Source organism: Salmo trutta, chromosome 30, assembly GCF_901001165.1.
Source record: "Salmo trutta chromosome 30, fSalTru1.1, whole genome shotgun sequence".
Classification (NCBI taxonomy): Eukaryota; Metazoa; Chordata; class Actinopteri; order Salmoniformes; family Salmonidae; genus Salmo; species Salmo trutta.
In genome coordinates this window covers 20474176-20493933 of record NC_042986.1, presented here as the reverse complement: position 1 = coordinate 20493933, position 19758 = coordinate 20474176, and the positions used below count along the sequence as shown (strand labels likewise).

General features: G+C 42.7%; 1 protein-coding gene across 3 annotated transcripts in view; it reads left to right on the top strand.

Moving 5' to 3' along the window:
- LOC115168192 (E3 ubiquitin-protein ligase MIB2) overlaps positions 1-19758 on the top strand; it is a 71575-nt gene that overhangs the window by 33145 nt on the left and 18672 nt on the right. For 2 of the 3 annotated variants that reach the window (XM_029723244.1, XM_029723242.1), the window contains exons 4-12: positions 6483-6589; positions 8715-8909; positions 10614-10756; positions 11119-11226; positions 11928-12032; positions 14827-14989; positions 15869-16002; positions 16085-16233; positions 16888-17044. In XM_029723244.1, coding sequence (XP_029579104.1) covers positions 6483-6589; positions 8715-8909; positions 10614-10756; positions 11119-11226; positions 11928-12032; positions 14827-14989; positions 15869-16002; positions 16085-16233; positions 16888-17044 — 1261 coding nt within the window. The remainder of the gene's footprint in view (positions 1-6482; positions 6590-8714; positions 8910-10613; positions 10757-11118; positions 11227-11927; positions 12033-14826; positions 14990-15868; positions 16003-16084; positions 16234-16887; positions 17045-19758) is intronic. The other variant, XM_029723243.1, reaches the window with a different exon arrangement.

Here is a 19758-nt window from a genome sequence, read left to right as displayed (position 1 = left end):
GTTACATTACAGCCTTGTTCTAGGAGATACAGGAGTAAATCAAGGAAGGGAAATGGTGAATAAATTAGTCAAAGTGTATATCCAACCATTTGATCACAATTCTGGTTTAGATGTACTTTTGATGTCATTCACACACAGTGAAGATAAATTCAACAGAACACTGACTGTTGCTGCTCCAAGACCCAGCTCTAAAGCAAAGGGGAAAAACATCATATGAAAGTCACGCCCGCAACCCCTCGTTCTTCTTCACGCTTGTTGTGCATGGGGCAAAACACAACAGAGCCCCTCTATACAGAGCCTTCAGAAAGTACTCACACCCTTAACTTTTTCCACATTTTGTTGTGTTACAGCCTGAATTTAAAATTGATTAAATTGAGATTTCTTGTCACTGGCCTACACGTAATACCCCATAATGTCAAAGTGGACTTATGTTTTAAATTGTTTTTACAAATTAATTAAAAGCTGGAATGTCTTGAGTCAATAAGTATTCAACCCCTTTGTTATGGCAAGCCTAAATAAGTTCAGGAGTAAAAGTTTGCTTAACAATAATAACATAAGTTGCATGATAATCACATCATAAGTTGCATGGACTCACTCTGTGTGCAATAATAGTGTTTAACATGATTTTTGAATGACTACCTCATCTCTGTACCCCACACATACAATTATCTGTAAGGTCCCTCAGTCGAGCAGTGAATTTCAAACACTGATTCAACCACAAAGACCAGTGAGTATACAGTGAATGTTCCTGAGTGGCCTTACAGTTTTGACTTAAATCTACTTGAACATCTATAGCAAGACATGTTAATGGTTGTCTAGCAATGATCAACAACCAATTTGACAGAGCTTGAAGAATTTTGAAAAGATAAATGGGCAAATGTTGCACAATCCAGGTGTGGAAAGCTCTTAGAGATTTAACCAGAAATACTCACAGCTGTAATCGCTGCCAAAGGTGATTCTACAAAGTATTGACTCAGGGGTGAGAATACTTAGGTAACTTAGATATTTTTGTATTTCATTTTCAATAAATTTGCCAAGATTTCAAAAAACATGTTTTCCCTTTTTCATTATGGAGTATTTAATCAAGTAAAGTCAAATTGTATTTGTTACATGTGACAAATACAATTTGTACAACAGTGAAACGCTTACTTACAAGCCCTTAACCAACAATACAGTTTTAAGAATATACAAAAAAAAGTAAGAGATAAGAATAACAAATAATTAAAGAGTAGCAGTAAATCACAATAGCGGGGCTATATACAGGGGGTACCCGTACAGAGTCAATGTGCGGGGGCATTGGTGTCGAGGTAATATGTACATGTAGGTAGAATCCATTTTGAATTCAGGCTGAAACACATTAAAATGTGGAATAAGTCAAGGGGTATGAATACTTTCTGAAGTGTGTGTGTGAGTTAGTTAGTGAGAGAGTTCTCAGTGATGTCATCCAAAGTGCTACCGTCTGTCTCGCATCTCATAAGACCTGGTCCGTCTTAAGAAAATGCAGGCATTCAATCTGTCCCAAACTGATATTGGGGGAGCCGAGAAGTTGGCTGGCTTCTATGATGAGGGAGGCCCTGCTTTATTTTGCTCATCATTTGTGATGGAGGCATTGGATCTGGGCTCAGCAGCACAGCTAATGGGATTCATTTAATGTCGGAGACGGAGAGAGTAGCCGAGCAGGTGGCTCAGCTGAGGGTTTAAAGCAGAGAGAGAGCCACTGTTAGGCTCACACTGCCATGGGTTCGGGGGGTTCTTATTGAGTAGTATAGGACCTGCAGTGCCAGAGTTTTGTTGTATTGTAATTAACCCACTTAATAATGGGATTAGCATGTTAGCAAAATGTCATGTAAATTCTAATCAAGCAAGGGAGAAAAGACTTTCAATTTCTTCAAACAATCAACCTTTAATACCGATTAATTATTGCAATAATGGAGCTGGTCAACGACCACCCGTAGGTGATCATTGGGAGCCCAATAATACAGAAAATGCAAGAGGTTTATATAGAAACCCCAAAACTGCTTAGTCATGGTTGGTTCCACCCCTCCCCAGCAGATTGGGGCATCATAAGCTACTGTGGTTTCTTCTTTTTCTTATGCCTTGTGACCAAGTTACTCAGAAGCAAAGATGATTGGAAACAATACAGGTCTATTCTGTTCCTCAAGTTTATCTCTATCCCATGTCCTTAACTACACGCCCAGACCAGCTGCGGTGAGTGAACGTGGAAGAGAGGAACCATCCCTGAGGCGGGGGAAGTGGTGAAACTATCTTGTAGTTTCAACCCTCCATATGTGCACAGCAATATGCCTTCTTTATTCCTTTAAGCAGAGAGCTCTTTACGATCACTAAGCTCCAATACTAAGCTCCTATTATGAAGCTACAGATAATTATGTAGGTACCTAATATCTAATAGATCCTGCAAATACATGTTTTTTCCCTCACAAGTCTCACCTTCCTCCTCATTGAAGTGTGTTGTGAGGTAATTAATAGTGGCTGAGTGTGAATACAGATTTGGGGAAGTGAGGTGCCAGTGGATGTTCTGTGATTTTCCTTAATACAGGATGTTCATTACCATGTGGGTGTGCCCATTCTGTGATCATCTGGATAGAGGCTGGGTCATCTGGATACTCTCTAATAATGTAGTCACATGTGTATGTGTTTTGTAGAGTGTTTTGTCACGTGTGTGTGTATAATAACCAAGTGTTCACAATGACATGTTTGGTCACCGTTGTTCATGGTAAGTGGTGTGTATCGTCTTGACGTGTGTGTGTAGGTTATGGCGTGTTGACGGTGCCCTGTGCAGCATATGGGTGTCCATATGTTTACTGAGGGGGGGGTGGAAACGCAACAAGAACTTCACGGTTGGCTAATCGTCTCCCGCACACACACATACTCTCTCTCACACACACACACACACACACACACACACACACACACACACACACACACACACACACACACACAGATGCAGAGGCCCTGTCAAGTAGGCTCAGTTTAATCCTTATCCTGCATATCTGGCAATTCAGCGTCTCTCTACCTCCTACTGGTCATGTTTCAGCTCACCACATCCTCTATCTCAGTCTGTATCTCACATCCTCTATCTCAGAGAGACCGCTGGTCAGGCAGGATTACATATTTTGCCCAATGGTATCTGGACCCATAAATTCCTTAAAGTGGTGTTTTTAATCTGGCTAACATCTATTGTTGAAAGCAGCCCATTAACAACCTCCACCCTAATCTACCAGGATTACATATTTTGCCCAATGGTATCTGGACCCATAAATTCCTTAAAGTGGTGTTTTTAATCTGGCTAACATCTATTGTTGAAAGCAGCCCATTAACAACCTCCACCCTAATCTATCAATCTACCAACTCAGGAAATCCTGCTGTATAAGCCAGCATTGTTTTATTCAGGTCTTATCCCCACCGCATCATCATCTTTCCATGGAATTCTCTGAAAATCATGTTGCGTACCAACCCTCTCACCGCCTGTGGCCGTACACAGTAAACGCAGTGTCTGCAGCAAAGGCCTACAGTTGAAGTCGGAAGTTTACATACACCTTAGCCAAATACATTTAAACTCAGTTTTTCACAATTCCTGACATTTAATCCTAGTAAAAATTCCCAGTCTTAGGTCAGTTAGGATCACCACTTTATTTTAAGAATGTGAAATGTCAGAATAATAGTAGTGATTTATTTCAGCGTTTTATTTCTTTCATCACATTCCCAGTGGGTCAGAAGTTTACATACACTCACTTAGTGTTTGGTAGCATTGCCTTTAAATTGTTTTACTTGGGTCAAACATTTTGGGTAGCCTTTCACAAGCTCCCACAATAAGTTGGGTGAATTTTGGCCCATTCCCCCTGACAGAGCTGGTGTAACTGAGTCAGGTTTGAAGGCCTCCTTGCTCGCACACGCTTTTTCAGTTCTGCCCACAAATTTCCTATATGATTAAGGTCAGGGCTTTGTGATGGCCACTCAAATACCTTGACTTTGTAGTCCTTAAGCCATTTTGCCACAACTTTGGAAGTATGCTTGGGGTCATTGTCCATTTGGAAGACCCATTTGCAACCAAGCTTTAACTTCCTGACTGATGTCTTGAGATGTTCAATATATCCACATAATTTTCCTCCCTCATGATGCCATCTATTTTGTGAAGTGCACCAGTCCCTCCTGCAGCAAAGCACCCCGACAACATGATGCTGCCACCCCCGTGCTTCACGGTTGGAATGGTGTTCTTTGACTTGCAAGCCTCCCCCTTTTTCCTCCAAACATAACGATGGTCATTATGGTCAAACAGTTCTATTTTTGTTTCATCAGACCAGAGGACATTTGTCCAAAAAATACAATCTTTGTCCCCATGTGCAGTTGCAAACTGTAGTCTGGCATTTTATGGCGGTTTTGGAGCAGTGGCTTCTTCCTTGCTGAGCGGCCTTTCAGGTTATGTCGATATATGACTCGTTTTACTGTGGATATAGATACTTTTGTACCTGTTTCCTCCAGCATCTTGACAAGGTCCTTTTGGTGTTGTTCTGGGATTGATTTGCACTTCTTGCACCAAAGTACGTTCATCTCTAGGAGACAGAATGCGTCTCCTTCCTGAGCGGTATGACGGCTGCGTGGTCCCATGGTGTTTATACTTGCGTACTATTGTTTGTACAGTTGAACGTGGTACCTTCAGGCGTTTGGAAATTACTCCCAAAGATGAACCAGACTTGTGGAGGTCTGCAATTGTTTTTCTGAGGTCTTGGCTGATTTTTTTCATTTTCCCATGATGTCAAGCAAAGAGGCACTGAGTTTGAAGGTAGGCCTTGAAATACATCCACAGGTACACCTCCAATTGACTCAAATGATGTCAATTAGCCTATCAGAAGCTTCTAAAGCCAAAGTCAACTTAGTGTATGTAAACTTCTGACCCACTGGAATTGTGATACAGTGAATATAAGTGAAATAATCTGTTTGTTAACAATTGTTAGAAAAATTTCTTGTGTCATGCACAAAGTAGATTGCCAAAACTAGAAATTTCTGGAGTGGTTGAAAAACGAGTTTTAATGACCCCAACCTAAGTGTATGTAAACTTCAGACTTCAACTGTATATATGTACACCCGTATGCTCACAGGACCATTTGGCACAGAAAGCTTAATAAGGGCCATATGTTATCTCCGTGGTGACGCGGATGTATTTTTGTAACATGCACTATCTTAGCTGTGCTGTCTGACATTGTGCTTCCTGATTGCGCTTCTGTCTAGGGATTAGTCCTCAAATCTCTGATTTTAGACACATGCCACCTCACCTCCCCATTGTCCGTGGCCACACAGCCCACACCAGGATTTACTGTCAGTCTACAGTAAGCCTCCAAGAAGCAAAGGTGCCACCGGCTTCTTCTTCTAAGGCCAACGTGCCTCACAATCTGACCTGATTAGTTCGGAAGATAACCAGGGCTAGCTTCGTTTTTTTTCCCCCACGTTTGCGTTGGACACCACTCAGCCGAAGGGAGAGTGACGCGTAGGTGTAGCAAAGCCTCTCTTCATCCCAGAGGAAGAACACCCACGGGAGGATTGTTTTACTTTGATTATAGTGGATTGAGAGAAATTCAAGTCAAGTATCCAGTCTTTCCCCAAGCTGCATGGCAGAATGAAACCTCAATGCTGACCTCGCAGAGAAAGTATGGGAATAGGCAGTTAATTTGCCCCTTTGAGATCTGACCAAATCTTTACCATAAGGTATGGCTCCTCCTAGACCCCTCCCCCCTTCTGATTTCTGAGGAATTTGATATAACTGCCTGCTTGAACCTGTCAAACTGGTCTGGGTTTTTGGCAGCCATATTCTGCTTGGTCTTGTGGTTGTGATGACATTGATGTCCCCTGTTGAGTAATTTAAGGGTTTTGCAGCGTGTGTTTTCAGTTTAGGACACCTCTCAGCCCTCAGCGATGCTGAACGACCCATCAAAAACAAAGACCTCTCCTTAATTTGGATGAGCAATCGAGCGCATGTATGCCATCTCCCCTTGGCAAGCATCCACCACAGAATAGACTCCCCTTTGTCTCCCCACCACCCTTACTGATTCAAGTGTCTTCTGAGTGTGTCTCAGTAACATAGCCCCAACATTGCTGTATCTTATAACCCTCTCTGACTTTCAGGCTAGTGTCTGTGACATAGCGTGTCTCTAAGCCAGAGAGCTGTTATATCTGGGCTGTTTGCCTGTGCCACTTAGTTGGACTATAAAGAAGGCCAGACGGTTGGCTACTTATTTGAGATAGCTATACGTTTTAAAGGGTTTTAGCTTCGGTTTTTCTGGTGGCCGATAAGAGAAGCATTTCGAACAAGCTTCTGTCAGTCAGTGGTTATGTTTCTGAAACTGTACAATGTCATTTGGACAGAACATTCTGGATACTCTCCATGATGTTGTATCACAAGTCATAATGCTATCTTCTTGCCATAGTGTTTCATTGAGAATGTGGTTTGTACTTTTTGCCTTTCACAGAGTGTGCTTGGCCCCGAGGCAGAATCTCCCACGGATCATCCTCAAAGGAATCTTTCAAGGGGTGAAAGTGGTACGCGGACCTGACTGGGACTGGGGAAACCAAGACGGTGAGGGAGTGAGCGGAGAAATCCATCCATACTAACCAGGGCCTCTTGTTTACCAGTGTGGCAATGTTGTTGTTTCAACTGTTTCACCATGACCCCTTAACCTCATTCCATTATACTCTAATGTTCTCTAATTACCCTGCAAAGTGACAGTGTGAACTGGTGTGTTTGTGCTTCAAGATTCTTTCCCAACCCAAAAGTGTCTCATTGAGTCTGTTTAACAGATGTTTCTTAATGATCAGGTTTATTTTTCCTTTCGTACCGTTTCCCCTCTAGTGTAGTGGAATATACCAAGAAGTCACATGAATTCTAATTATAGAATGTGCTGCAACTCCGGGGAGGAAAAAAATGTCTTTGGGGTTATTTAGTTAATTTTGGGACATGGCCTTTGTGGCTACTGTGCTGTTGGGTTTCTGTGGGTTCGCATAACATTTAGAGTCAAGAGAATTTGTCTCTCAATGGCAAATTATTAGGAAAGAAACAGATTTTCCATACAAGTACTAAATTAACTCTTTGCAGGATCTCCGTCTGTGGAAAGTTTGATAATTGTTCCTTTCAATTTCAAAACCCTTGAATATCATTGCCTCTAAGGCTGGAGAAATCTGTCATTAGCTCTTTGTATTACCTCATGTGGGGTCAGAACCGGGAATGGCATTGGGTCCTCTCTGTGCTAAATCACAGGCGAATGAGTCAAAATGTCCTATGGTGTCTTTGAAAGTGAACCCCTGGGTTCTAAGTCAGTCATCATCAGTCTTTAAGCAGCATGCGGTAAGTGCATAGGGACATTCTGGGTATGCTTAGAAGAGAGGCTGTCCCTTACCTGAGTCCTGTCCTGAACTGAGGTTACCTGGCAGGCTGTGTAATCCTTGATTACATTGTAATCCTTGATGTAACAGTTAACCTGCATAAACTAGGCTATACAATGTCAGGTTCTCTATGTTTGTGGTGGAAACTGAATGTAGTATTTGATGACATTTTACCTTGAAGCAAGTCAGTATGTAATAAAGTAGATGCGTATCGTCGTGGTAGTAAATCAATGTATTTTATTGTATTGTATCTTGTGTCCGGTACAGTAGTTGAGAATGTGAGGGGTGCTAGCCCCAGCCTCTAAGTTTGCTTTGTTTTGTGTTCTTCTTTGTTTGATCTCTCACTTCTAACCAGAGTCAGAGGGATGATTGGAGAAACCTTGTTTGGATTATCCATTTAGATTGGTCTTTGAAAACCTTTTCAGCATCCAGAGCACAGATTGGAGTCATGATCCTACTTGTTGTTTCTTACTTTCAGTATGTGATGTTGAATTAGCCAAGTCTATAATTGACAAGATTCCTGTACCAGAGTATGGTCTTTGTGCAGTGTGTTCCCACAATAAGATTGAACATGTGGATGTGAAACGCTGATGGGCACCATCTCCTGTTTTAACATTGGGTGTGTTTGTAAATTCATCCTGGCTATCTACTCCGATTTCAGAGCACTCTCGTCAGTGAGCGCAGAATAACTGATTAATTTATGAACGCGCAACACCCATTGAATATGACCGGTGTCAGTAAATGTCAGCAAAAAATATAACTAAATTGTTGCCTTCAGCACAGTTACAGTCACCAACCCTCTGGATAACATGAAAACAGCCTAACCAGCTCTGCTAGGACCAGTAAAATGGTCAGAGTGAGGTGTTCTCAAATTTGTGTCTGTAAATAGTTAGCAAGCTAGCCAAAATTAGCCAGTTAGCTTGGGTGCTTTACTGCTGTTGAGGTCAAAACGCTCGGATCAACCCTACCCCTCTGCCGGAGTGTCCAGTGTGTGCTCTGAACGCTCAGAGAGCGAAACACTCTGAATTTACTTACGGACAGTCTGACAACGCTCTGAATTTACAAACACCCAAAGCTCACTCTGATCACAGTCTGGCACTCCAAAATGCATTTACGAACATACCTATTGTGTCTTTGAAGGGGTAATGTCCTACCTGTGCACAGAATCAAACTACACAAAATATAATTGTTTCCATTGTGCTTGATATATTCACCCTAACTATCTTCTCATTATTCTTAATTTTTCCCCAATAAGCCTATTTTACTTGCTCTCTTCGGTTTTTCACTTCTCTCATACTCCTACACCGCGTGTGCGTGTGCAGGAGGAGAGGGTAAGGTTGGAAAGGTGGTGGACATCCGTGGCTGGGACACAGAGTCTGGTCGCAGTGTGGCCAGTGTCACCTGGTCCAATGGCACCACCAACGTCTACCGATTGGGTCACAAGGGCAAGGTAGACCTCAAATACGTGTCGGACGTCCAGGGAGGCTTCTACTACAAAGACCACCTACCAAAGCTTGGTATGAACCAAGGGGGATAGACTTTAAGTTTCTGCCTGTTGTTAAGGAAGCATGCTTGTTTTCGTAATTCATCAAATTGTATACACTACCGATCAAAAGTTTTAGAACACCTACTCATTCAAGGGTTTTTCTTTATTTTTTACAAATGTTCTACATTATAGAAAAATAGGGAAGACATCAAAACTGGGAAATAACACATATGGAATCATGTAGTAACCAAAAAAGTGTTAAACAAATCAAAATGTATTTTATATTTGAGATTCTTTAAATTGCCACACTTTGCCTTGATGACAGCTTTGCACACTCTTTGCATTCTCTCAACCAGCTTCATGAGGTAGTCACCTGGAATGCATTTCAATTAACAGGTGTGCCTTCTTAAAAGTACATTTTTTAAATCTATTTCCTTCTTAATGTGTTTGAGACAGTCAGACAATCTGTTGTGACAAGGTAGGGGGGTTATACAGAAGATAGCCCTATCTGAAAAGTCCAAGTCCATATTATGGCAAGAACAGCTCAAATAAGCAAAGAGAAACGACAGTCCATCATTACTTTAAGACATGAAGGTCAGTCAATACGGAACATTTCTAGAACTTTGAACATTTATTCAAGTGCAGTCGCAAAAACCATCAAGTGCTATGATGAAACTGGCTCTCATGAGGACCGCCACAGGGATGGAAGACCCAGAGTAACCTCTGCTCCAGACGATAAGTTCATTAGAGTTACCAGCCTCAGAAATTGGAGCAAAAATAAATGCTTCACAGAGTTCAAGTAACAGACACATCTCAACACCAAATGTTCAGAAGAGGCCGTGTGAATCAGGCCTTCATGGTCAAATTTTTGCAAAGAAACCACTACTAAATGACACCAATGAGAAGAAGAGACTTGCTTGGGCCAAGAAACACAAGATTTTTGGTTACAACCGCCCTGTCTTTGTGAGACGCGGTGTGGGTGAACGGATGATCTCCGCATGTGTATTTCCCACCGTAAAGCATGGAGGAGGAGGTGTTATGGTGTGGGGGTGCCTTGCTGGTGACACTGTCAGTGATTTATTTAGAATTCAAGGCACACTTAACCAGCATGGCTACCACAGCATTCTGCAGTGATACGCCATCCCATCTGGTTTGGGCTTAGTGGGATTATCATTTGTTATTCAACAGGACAATGACCCAACACACCCCCAGGCTGTGTAAGGGGTATTTTACCAAGAAGGAGAGTGATGGAGTGCTGCATCAGATGACCTGGCCTCCACAGTCCCGACCTCAACCAAATTGAGATTGGGACGAGTCGGACTGCAGAGTGAAGGAAAAGCAGCCAGCAAGTGCTCAGCATATGTGGCAACTACTTCAAGACTGTTGGAAAACTATTCCAGGTGAAGCTGATTGAGAGAATGCCGAAAGTGTGCAAAGCTGTCATCAAGGAAAAGAGTAGCTATTTGAAGAATCTAAAATCTAAAATATATTTTGATTTGTTTAACACTTTTTTTGGTTACTACATGATTCCATGTGTGTTATTTCATAGTTTTTATGTCTTCACTATTATTCTACAATGTAGAATATAGTAAAAATAACGAAAAACACTTGAATGAGTAGGTGTTCTAAAACTTTTGACCGGTAGTGTATGTATCCTACAGATCAATATGAAAGCCCTGCAGTAGAGTATGTTGTCACGTGTGTGTGTTTTTATCTATGGTTTGTGTGTACACAGGTGAGCATGCAGAACTGCAAAGGCAGGAGAGTGCAGAAGGCCACACCTTCAACCAGGGTGACAAGGTGAAGTGTCTCCTGGAAGTAGACATCCTCAGACAGATGCAAGAGGGCCACGGAGGGTGGAACCCCAAAATGGCAGAGGTACTAAACTAAACTCTCTCCAAGTCAATTGGTGGAATTTCTCTGACATAATCTTATCAAAAGAGTCTTACCTCATTCCAAGCTTTCTCCAGTCGTAGAACTACTTTGAAGTGTATGCCACGTTGTCACTGCATGTGCTATGTTAGGCAAGTACTGGTTCAAATTCTGAGTACCGTATCCCCATTTTGAACCTTTGAACCCAGGTTTATGTAACGTTGCCGGCGTGAATGGTCTCTGGTGTGCAATAAAACAAAATCAACAAGCAACGTATTACTTTCAAATCAATGGAGCCAGCGAAATGACAATGCCAAGGCCGGCCACAATCGGCGACTGCAAATCAAATCTGATTTGTGTGTTTACAGTACATCTGCAAAATCGGGACGGTACACAGAATCACTGACCGGGGAGATGTCAGAGTCCAGTACAGCAACAACATCCGCTGGACTTTCCACCCAGGTGCCCTGACCAAGGTACTCTAGCTCTACCAGTGAGAAATGAATACAGGCTCACAGCATGGTCTTATACTGGCATTAGCTAGCGATGTGATGCTAATCAAATCAAATTGTATTGGTCACATACACATATTTAGCGGATGTTAAAATGGGTGTAGCGAAATGCTTGTGTTTCTAGCTCCAACAGTGCAGTAGTATCTAACAATTTACAACAATACACACAAATCTAAAAGTAAAAGTATCAAATTAAGAAATATATAAATATTAGGACGAGCAATGACTATGACTATTAGGACGAGGGGCATTGACTAAAATACAATAATAGAATACATTATGTACATTTGAAAAGAGTAAATCAGTATGTAAACATTATTAAAGTGACTAGTGTTCCATTATTAAAGTGGCCAGTAATTCCATGTCTAAGGTGCAGGGTTGAGTAACCGGGTGGTAGCCGGCTAGTGATGGCTATTTAACAGTCTGATGGCCTTGAGATAGAAGCTGTTTTTCAGTCTGTCGGTCCCAGCTTTGATGCACCTGTACTGACCTCACCTTCTGGATGGCAGCGGGGTGAACAGGCCGTGGCTCAGGTGGTTGATGTCCTTGATGATTTTTTTGGCCGATGTCACTCTGACATCGGGTGCTGTAGGTGTCCTGGATGCTGGCAGATTAGCATTAGCATCGCTAACAATTCGCTGTCTTCTTCCCCTTTCTTGCCGTAGGTCAACACGTTTGGTGTGGGCGAGCTGGTGCGAGTACTGGAAGACATTGACAGTGTAAAGAGGCTTCAGGCTGGCCACGGAGAATGGACAGACAGCATGACACCAGTACGTTGACATAGGCTGAGGCCAACTACAGTGGGGGGAAAAAGTATTTGATCCCCTGCTGATTTTGTACGTTTGCCCACTTACAAAGAAATGATCAGTCTATAATTTTAATGGTAGGTTTATTTCAACAGTGAGACAGAATAACAACAAAACAATCCAGAAAAACGCATGTCAAAATGTTATAAAATGATTTGCATTTTAATGAGGGAAATAAGTATTTGACCCCTCTGCAAAACATGACTTGGTACTTGGTGGCAAAACCCTTGTTGGCAATCACAGAGGTCAGACGTTTCTTGTAGTTGGCCACCAGGTTTGCACACATCTCAGGAGGGATTTTGTCCCACTCCTCTTTGCATATCTTCTCCAAGTCATTAAGGTTTCGAGGCTGACGTTTGGCAACTCGAACCTTCAGCTCCCTCCACAGATTTTCTATGGGATTAAGGTCTGGAGACTGGCTAGGCCACTCCAGGACCTTAATGTGCTTCTTCTTGAGCCACTCCTTTGTTGCCTTGGCCGTGTGTTTTGGGTCATTGTCATGCTGGAATACCCATCCACGACCCATTTTCAATGCCCTGGCTGAGGGAAGGAGGTTCTCACCCAAGATTTGACGGTACATGGCCCCGTCCATCGTCCCTTTGATGCGGTGAAGTTGTCCTGTCCCCTTAGCAGAAAAACACCCCCAAAGCATAATGTTTCCACCTCCATGTTTGACGGTGGTGATGGTGTTCTTGGGGTCATAGGCAGCATTCCTCCTCCTCCAAACACAGCGAGTTGAGTTGATGCCAAAGAGCTCCATTTTGGTCTCATCTGACCACAACACTTTAACCAGTTGTCCTCTGAGTCATTCAGATGTTCATTGGCAAACTTCAGATGGGCATGTATATGTACTCTTGAGCAGGGGGACCTTGCGGGCGCTGCAGGATTTCAGTCCTTCACGGCGTAGTGTGTTACCAATTGTTTTCTTGGTGACTATGGTCCCAGCTGCCTTGAGATCATTGACAAGATCGTCCCGTGTAGTTCTGTGCTGATTCCTCACCGTTCTTATGATCATTGCAACTCCACAAGGTGAGATCTTGCATGGAGCCCCAGTCCGAGGGATATTGACAGATCTTTTGTGTTTCTTCCATTTGCGAATAATCGCACCAAATGTTGTCACCTTCTCACCAAGCTGCTTGGCTATGGTCTTGTAGCCCATTCCAGCCTTGTGTAGGTCTACAATCTTGTCCCTGACATCCTTGGAGAGCTCTTTGGTCTTGGCCATGGTGGAGAGTTTGGAATCTGATTGATTGATTGCTTCTGTGGACAGGTGTCTTTTATACAGGTAACAAACTGAGATTAGGAGCACTCCCTTTAAGAGTGTGCTCCTAATCTCAGCTCGTTAACTGTATAAAAGACACCTGGGAGCCAGAAATCTTTCTGATTGAGAGGGGGTCAAATACTTATTTCCCTCATTAAAATGCAAATCAATTTATAACATTGTTGACATGCGTTTTTCTGGATTTTTTTGTTGTTATTCTGTCTCTCACTGTTCAAATAAAACTACCATTAAAATTATAGACTGATCCTTTCTTTGTCAGTGGGCAAACGTACAAAATCAGCAGGGGATCAAATACTCTTTTCCCCCACTGTATCTGTAGCCTGACCCTAACTTCCTGTAGCCTGAGTGGGGAGAGGGAAACTGAAAACTAGCTGTTATTGGCAGAGAGGTTTCGAACTTTCTTTCTTATTAAGACATCAGCATGCTTCAGTTAAGCAGGTACCTAGCCGAACTCGGCTAGCCAAACTGAACGAGTGTGCTCGCATACTCCCTTAAAAGACCTCTTCACTTGAAAAAAGCAGCAATAGTTACTGTTTGTCCATTTTCAGATGCCATAGCCAGTATACACTTCCTCAAAATAGTCAGAATTAATCTTAGATTACTCAAGAAATCTCATAAATGTTGACGTTTTTGCAGAAGAGATCTTAGTCAATCTTAGCAATTTTACATCTAAGATGTTTGGTGCAGTATTTCTTTATGAAGAAGTGTGCATGAAAACGAATCATCTCTTGTTGAATGACAACAAAGAAATTGTCATTACCCTCACCGAAGTCCAAAACTAACAAAAACGTCACAAAATGTCATCATAATATATGCACAAACTCTACCGAACTGTTTCGGCTGGAAGCATGCAGATGCCTTTAGTCTATTAACTAATTTACCGCCTGGTGTATCTCATCATCCCACCAAAACAGGCTAACATTTCAGCCGGTCTTTTCAAACAGCTCTTACACTAAAAGGGCATTATCATTTTCACAATTTCACAGTATTTTTCCAACCTCATAGTGTGGGAATATATAGTATAAAACACAGGAAAAGCTAGTTTTTCACTTCACTGGGCCTTTAAGGCTTCTGCGAAAACAAAGCATCTTGATTATTTACCTATAAATAAAAGCCCTGAGAATTTCCCTGAGTGGCATGGGTAACTGAAAAGAGTGCATTTGAGATGGCAAGATGAATCATAGTTTGATGGAGGTTCTTTGAAACGCTCCTTCTCCTCTCATTCTTGGCCAGTGATAAGTGTTTATACCTAAAATCTTGTCATATCAGTGGTCGTGATGGAAAGGCAACAAAGTGAGAAAAGTGTAATGGGAAAGAATCCATAGGCCTGCTTACCTATCTGGTGTCCTAACACTGTCAATACCACTGTCTTTTCACTCTCCCCCCTCTCCTTCCTTATCTCTCTCTCTCTCCTCTGCCCTCCCACCCTTCTTCCTCCTCCTGTTTTTTACACCCCCGCCTTTCTCCTCCGATCAGGCCCTGGGGCAGATGGGCAAGGTGCTGAAGGTGTACGCAGATGGGGACCTGCGCGTGGCCTTCGGAGGCCAGACGTGGACCTTTAACCCGGCGTGCCTCTCAGCCCAAACCATGGAGATGGATGCCAACCTCATGACTGCTGAAAACCCCAATGAATCCGGAAGTAAGGACTACTTAGACCTCGCAAACAGGAGGAAGGGGGCCTCTTATCCAACAGTCATCCAGCGACCTCTGCTTTTTGTCCTTCCTTCCCCTTATTCCCCCTCTCCACACCTCCCTCTTCTTCCAGCACTCTTGCTGCAAGCCATGCATGTACTACTGGCCAAGGATTGTGACAGTGGCTGTCTGTTGCATAGACAGCCAATCATAACGCTGTTTCTCCTGGTCACTGTCTCTGCATGCATGGCCAACGGGTTTCATTTGCATGTCTCTGAAATGTCTGGTTTCTCTCTCCGTATCATGTCCCTGCATGTTGTAAATAAGAATTTGTTCTTAACTGACTTTCCTAGTTAAATAAAGGTTAAATAAAAAAATAAAAATAAAACAAATGTTGGAGGGAAGCTCCACAGGTCTCATCAGCATATGTGCCTCTACTGCTCCTCATGTGTGTATATGAATGTGTGGTTCTCCTACCAGTCTTGAGTGCCCTGACTCAATCCCCCCTCTTTCTGTGTCCGTCATATTCATAATGATGGCACAGAAAGTGGGGACGAGAGGCTCATAATGCTGGGTTAGGGTGCACGAGGACATTTTGACTCATTCCAATGATTGTACTTTGACTTGACTTGACAAACCGTCTTGGTAACTCTGTGTGTATGTATGTGCTTTCTGGGTTTAGAGGGGCCTGGAGGGCAACGTAGCACAAACTGTTTCCTACGCTCTCGAATCCATCACTAACATGTCACACACTCTCTCTTCTTTCTCCTTCCCTTGCTCTTCATTCCTCTACATTGTCTTTTTTCACTCTCCCTCTTCTCCTTTTTTCTTTGGCCTCTATTCCTGATCTTCTCTCCATCTCTCTCTTTCTTTCTTTCATCTCCAGACACAGTCATTTCAGTCCTGGAAAAGCTGCTGTCTCAGTCTACAGAGCAGGACAACCCCAGCCGGCTGGTCATCGAGGCAGCGCATGGCAGTGCCAACAAAGTCAGAGAGCTAGTGCAGAAATACCCTGACAAGGTGCGCTCACTCCCCACCTCCCACCGCAGACTGTGTGTGTGTTACATCTCTTAATGTGATTGTGTGTGTTACATCTCTCCAGGTGGATATAAAGAACCAGGGCAAGACGGCGCTGCAGGTGGCAGCCCACCAGGGCCACATGGAGGTGGTCCTGGCTCTGCTGCAGGCCAACAGCTCCATCAAGGTGAAGGATGAGGACGGAGATACCGCCCTGCACTACACAGCCTTTGGGTGAGAGGAGCACACACAGACACACAGGCCATCTGAAGGTGGCCGTCTAAACCCTGTATTCACATTGTGAGCAAACAGGTTATGGGGAGGGGTTATCTGGATTTAATTGGATTTGGGCTTGTCCATTTCTCCAGCTGGGGTGCATTGGGTTCAGTAAAATCACTCCACACACACACACACACACAGAAACAGACACAGACAGGCATTACTTTTGTCCCTAATCCTCCACACGACAGAGAACAGGGATTAGATAGGCAGCTTTAGATTCCATCTATGAGAAAATGAGCCATCGATGGGATTTACAAGTATCCCTTGGGTCTCTCAGTGGTTACATGGCATGTAAACAAGCATCAGCTTTGGGATGGATCTGTTATGAGCCTCGTGCAGTGGGTTTGTTATTCAGGCCTGCGTGTTTTAGTGGTTCGCTCTCCGTTTTCAATTCAGTCCAATCCAGTGAGGCTTTATTGGTGTGGAACTCATTGGTAAATATTGCCAGAGCTGAAATTCATTATCAGAATGAGTAAATAAATAAAAAACACAACAATTATATGAAAATGCATTGAGTAATGCATATTGAAATTAATATGCTAACTAGATATGAAATATTATTATGCTTAGGCCTAAGTGTGTGTGTGTGTGTGTGTGTGTGTGCAGGAACCAGGCGGAGATTGCGCGGCTGCTGCTGAGCAAAGGGGCCAACGTGAACCTACTGAACAACTCCATGTGCACGGCGCTGCACATAGCCGTCAACAAGGGCTTCACCGACGTGGTGCGCGTGCTGTCAGAACACTCAGCCGATATCAACCTACAGGTCAGTACCGACTAATAAGATGTACATTACCTGTGCCTGAAATGGCATCCTTTTCCCTATATAATTCACTACTTTTGTTCATGCTTTCACCTGTCATGCTCACTGCCCATACATACAAAACACACACGTTCACGCACAAACACACTCTCACAAGCATAGAGAGTGCAATGGCAGGCAGATTTATTTTACCAAGGCAAAAACAGATCCTTTTTACCTTCTGCTATGGAGCTTTTTAACAAACACTTTATATATACTACCGTTCAAAAGTTTGGGGTCACTTAGAAATGTCCTTGTTTTTTAAAGAAATGCTAGTTTTTTGTCCATTAAAATAACATAAAATTTATCAGAAATACAGTGTTGACATTGTTAATGTTGTAAATGACTATTGTAGCTGGAAACAGCGGATTTTTTATGAAATATCTACATAGGCGTACAGAGGCCCATTATCAGCAACTATCACTCCTGTGTTCCATTGGCACGATGTGTTAGCTAATCCAAGTTTATCATTTTAAAAGGCTAATTGATCATTAGAAAACCCTTTTGCAATTATGTTAGCACAGCTGAAAATTGTTGTTCTGACACTCTAATGTACTTGTCCTCTTGCTCAGTTGTTCACTGGGGCCTCCCATTCATCTTTCTATTCTGGTTGAGCCAGTTTGCGCTGTTCTGTGAAGAGAGTAGAACACCGCATTGTACGAGATCTTCAGTTTTTTTGCAATTTCTCTCTTGGAATAGCCGTAATTTCTCAGAATAAGAATATACTGAGAAGAAAGTTCTTTGTTTCTGGCCATGTTGAGCCTGTAATTGAACCCACAAATGTTGATGCTCCAGATACTCAACTAGTCTAAAGAAGGCCAGTTTTATTGCTTCTTTTAACAGAACAACAGTTTTCAGCTGTGCTAACATAATTGCAAAAGGGTTTTCTAATGATCAATTAGCCTTTTAAAATGATAAACTTGGATTAGCTAACACAACGTGCCATTGGAACACAGGAGTGATGGTTGCTGATAATGGGCCTCTGTACGCTGTTGGATTCTGGGTAAACTTTGAACATTACTATACTAGAGACATGATTGATCAGAAGTAATACTATAGTATCTGCGGGGTGATAGAGCATGGTTGTTACATCAGAAGTTAATGGTAATCTGTAGGAGACAGATGGCTTTGGAATGTGCTGGGTGGACGGGAACAAGTCACAGGAGTGCAATAGGTGATACGGGTGGAGAGCTTTGGATTAGACATCAAGGGGGTTGAGGTCAGGTCACCTTAAGGGAGACAGAACGGTTTATTACTCTATCACTTCGTCTTCCTGTCAGACCATAAAAAATAAGGATTGGAGAGAAGGAGTGTCTAAATTGGAGTGCTGGAAACGTGATGTCTGAATGCAGCTGTATCGACCCTTTGGGAAGAATTACACTTGGTTAAGCTTTTCTAGTGTCCGTCGAGTTATTTACTCTAAAAATAAGAACCTAACAACACCATGTAGATATTCCATAAAAAATCTGCAGTTTCCAGCTACAATAGTAATTTACAACATTAACAATATCTACACTGTATTTCTGATCAATTTGATGTTATTTTAATGGACAAAAATGTTGCTTTACTTTCAAAATCAAGGAGATTTCTAAGTGACCCCAAACTTTTGAACGGTAGTGTGTGTGTGTATGTATGTATGTGTGTGTGTGTGTGTGTGTGTGTGTGTGTGTGTGTGTGTATGTATGTATATATGTATATATATATGTGTGTGTGTGTGTGTGTGTGTGTGTGTGTGTGTGTGTGTGTGTGTATATATATGTATGTGTGTATATATTTGTATGTGTGTGTGTATATGTGTGCCTTTGGGAAGTATTCAGACCACTTGACTTTTTCAACATTTTGTTACGTTAAAGCCTTATTCTAAAATGTATTAAATTGTTTTTTCCCCCTCATCAATCTACACACAATACCCCATAATGACAAAGCAAAAACAGTTTTTTTTAAGAATTAGCTAATTTATTAAAAATAAAGAACTGAAATATTACATTTACATAAGTATTCAGACCCTTTACTCTGTACTTTGTTGAAGCACCTTTGACAGCGATTACAGCCTTGCCTTCTTGGGTATGACGCTACAAGCTTGACACACCTGTATTTGGGGAGTTTCTTCCATTCTCCTCTGCAGATCTTCTCAAGTGCTGTCAGGTTGGATAGGGAGCATTGCTGCACATCTATTTTCAGGGTTATCCAGAGTTGTTAGATCGGGTTCAAGTCCAGGCTCTGGCTGGGCCACTCAAGGACATTCAGAGACTTGTCCCAAAGCCACTCCTTCGTTGTCTTGGCTGTGTTCTTAGGGTCATTGTCCTGTTAGAAGGTGAACCTTTGCCTCAGTCTGAGGTCCTGGGGGCTCTGGAGCAGGTTTTCATCAAGGATCTCTCTGTACTTTGCTTCGTTCATCTTTCCCTTGATCCTGACTAGTCTCCCAGTCACTGCCGCTGAAAAACATTCCCACAGCATGATACTGCCAACACCATACGGGGCGGCAGGTAGCCTGGCGGGTAAGAGCATTGGGCCAGTAACCGAAAGGTTGCTGGATCGAATCCTCAAGCTGACAAGGTAAAAATCTGTCGTTCTGCCCCTGAGCAAGGCAGTTAACCCACTGTTCCCCGGGCACCGATGACATGGATGTCAATTAAGGCAGCCCCCCCGCACATCTCTGATTTAGAAGGGTTGGATTA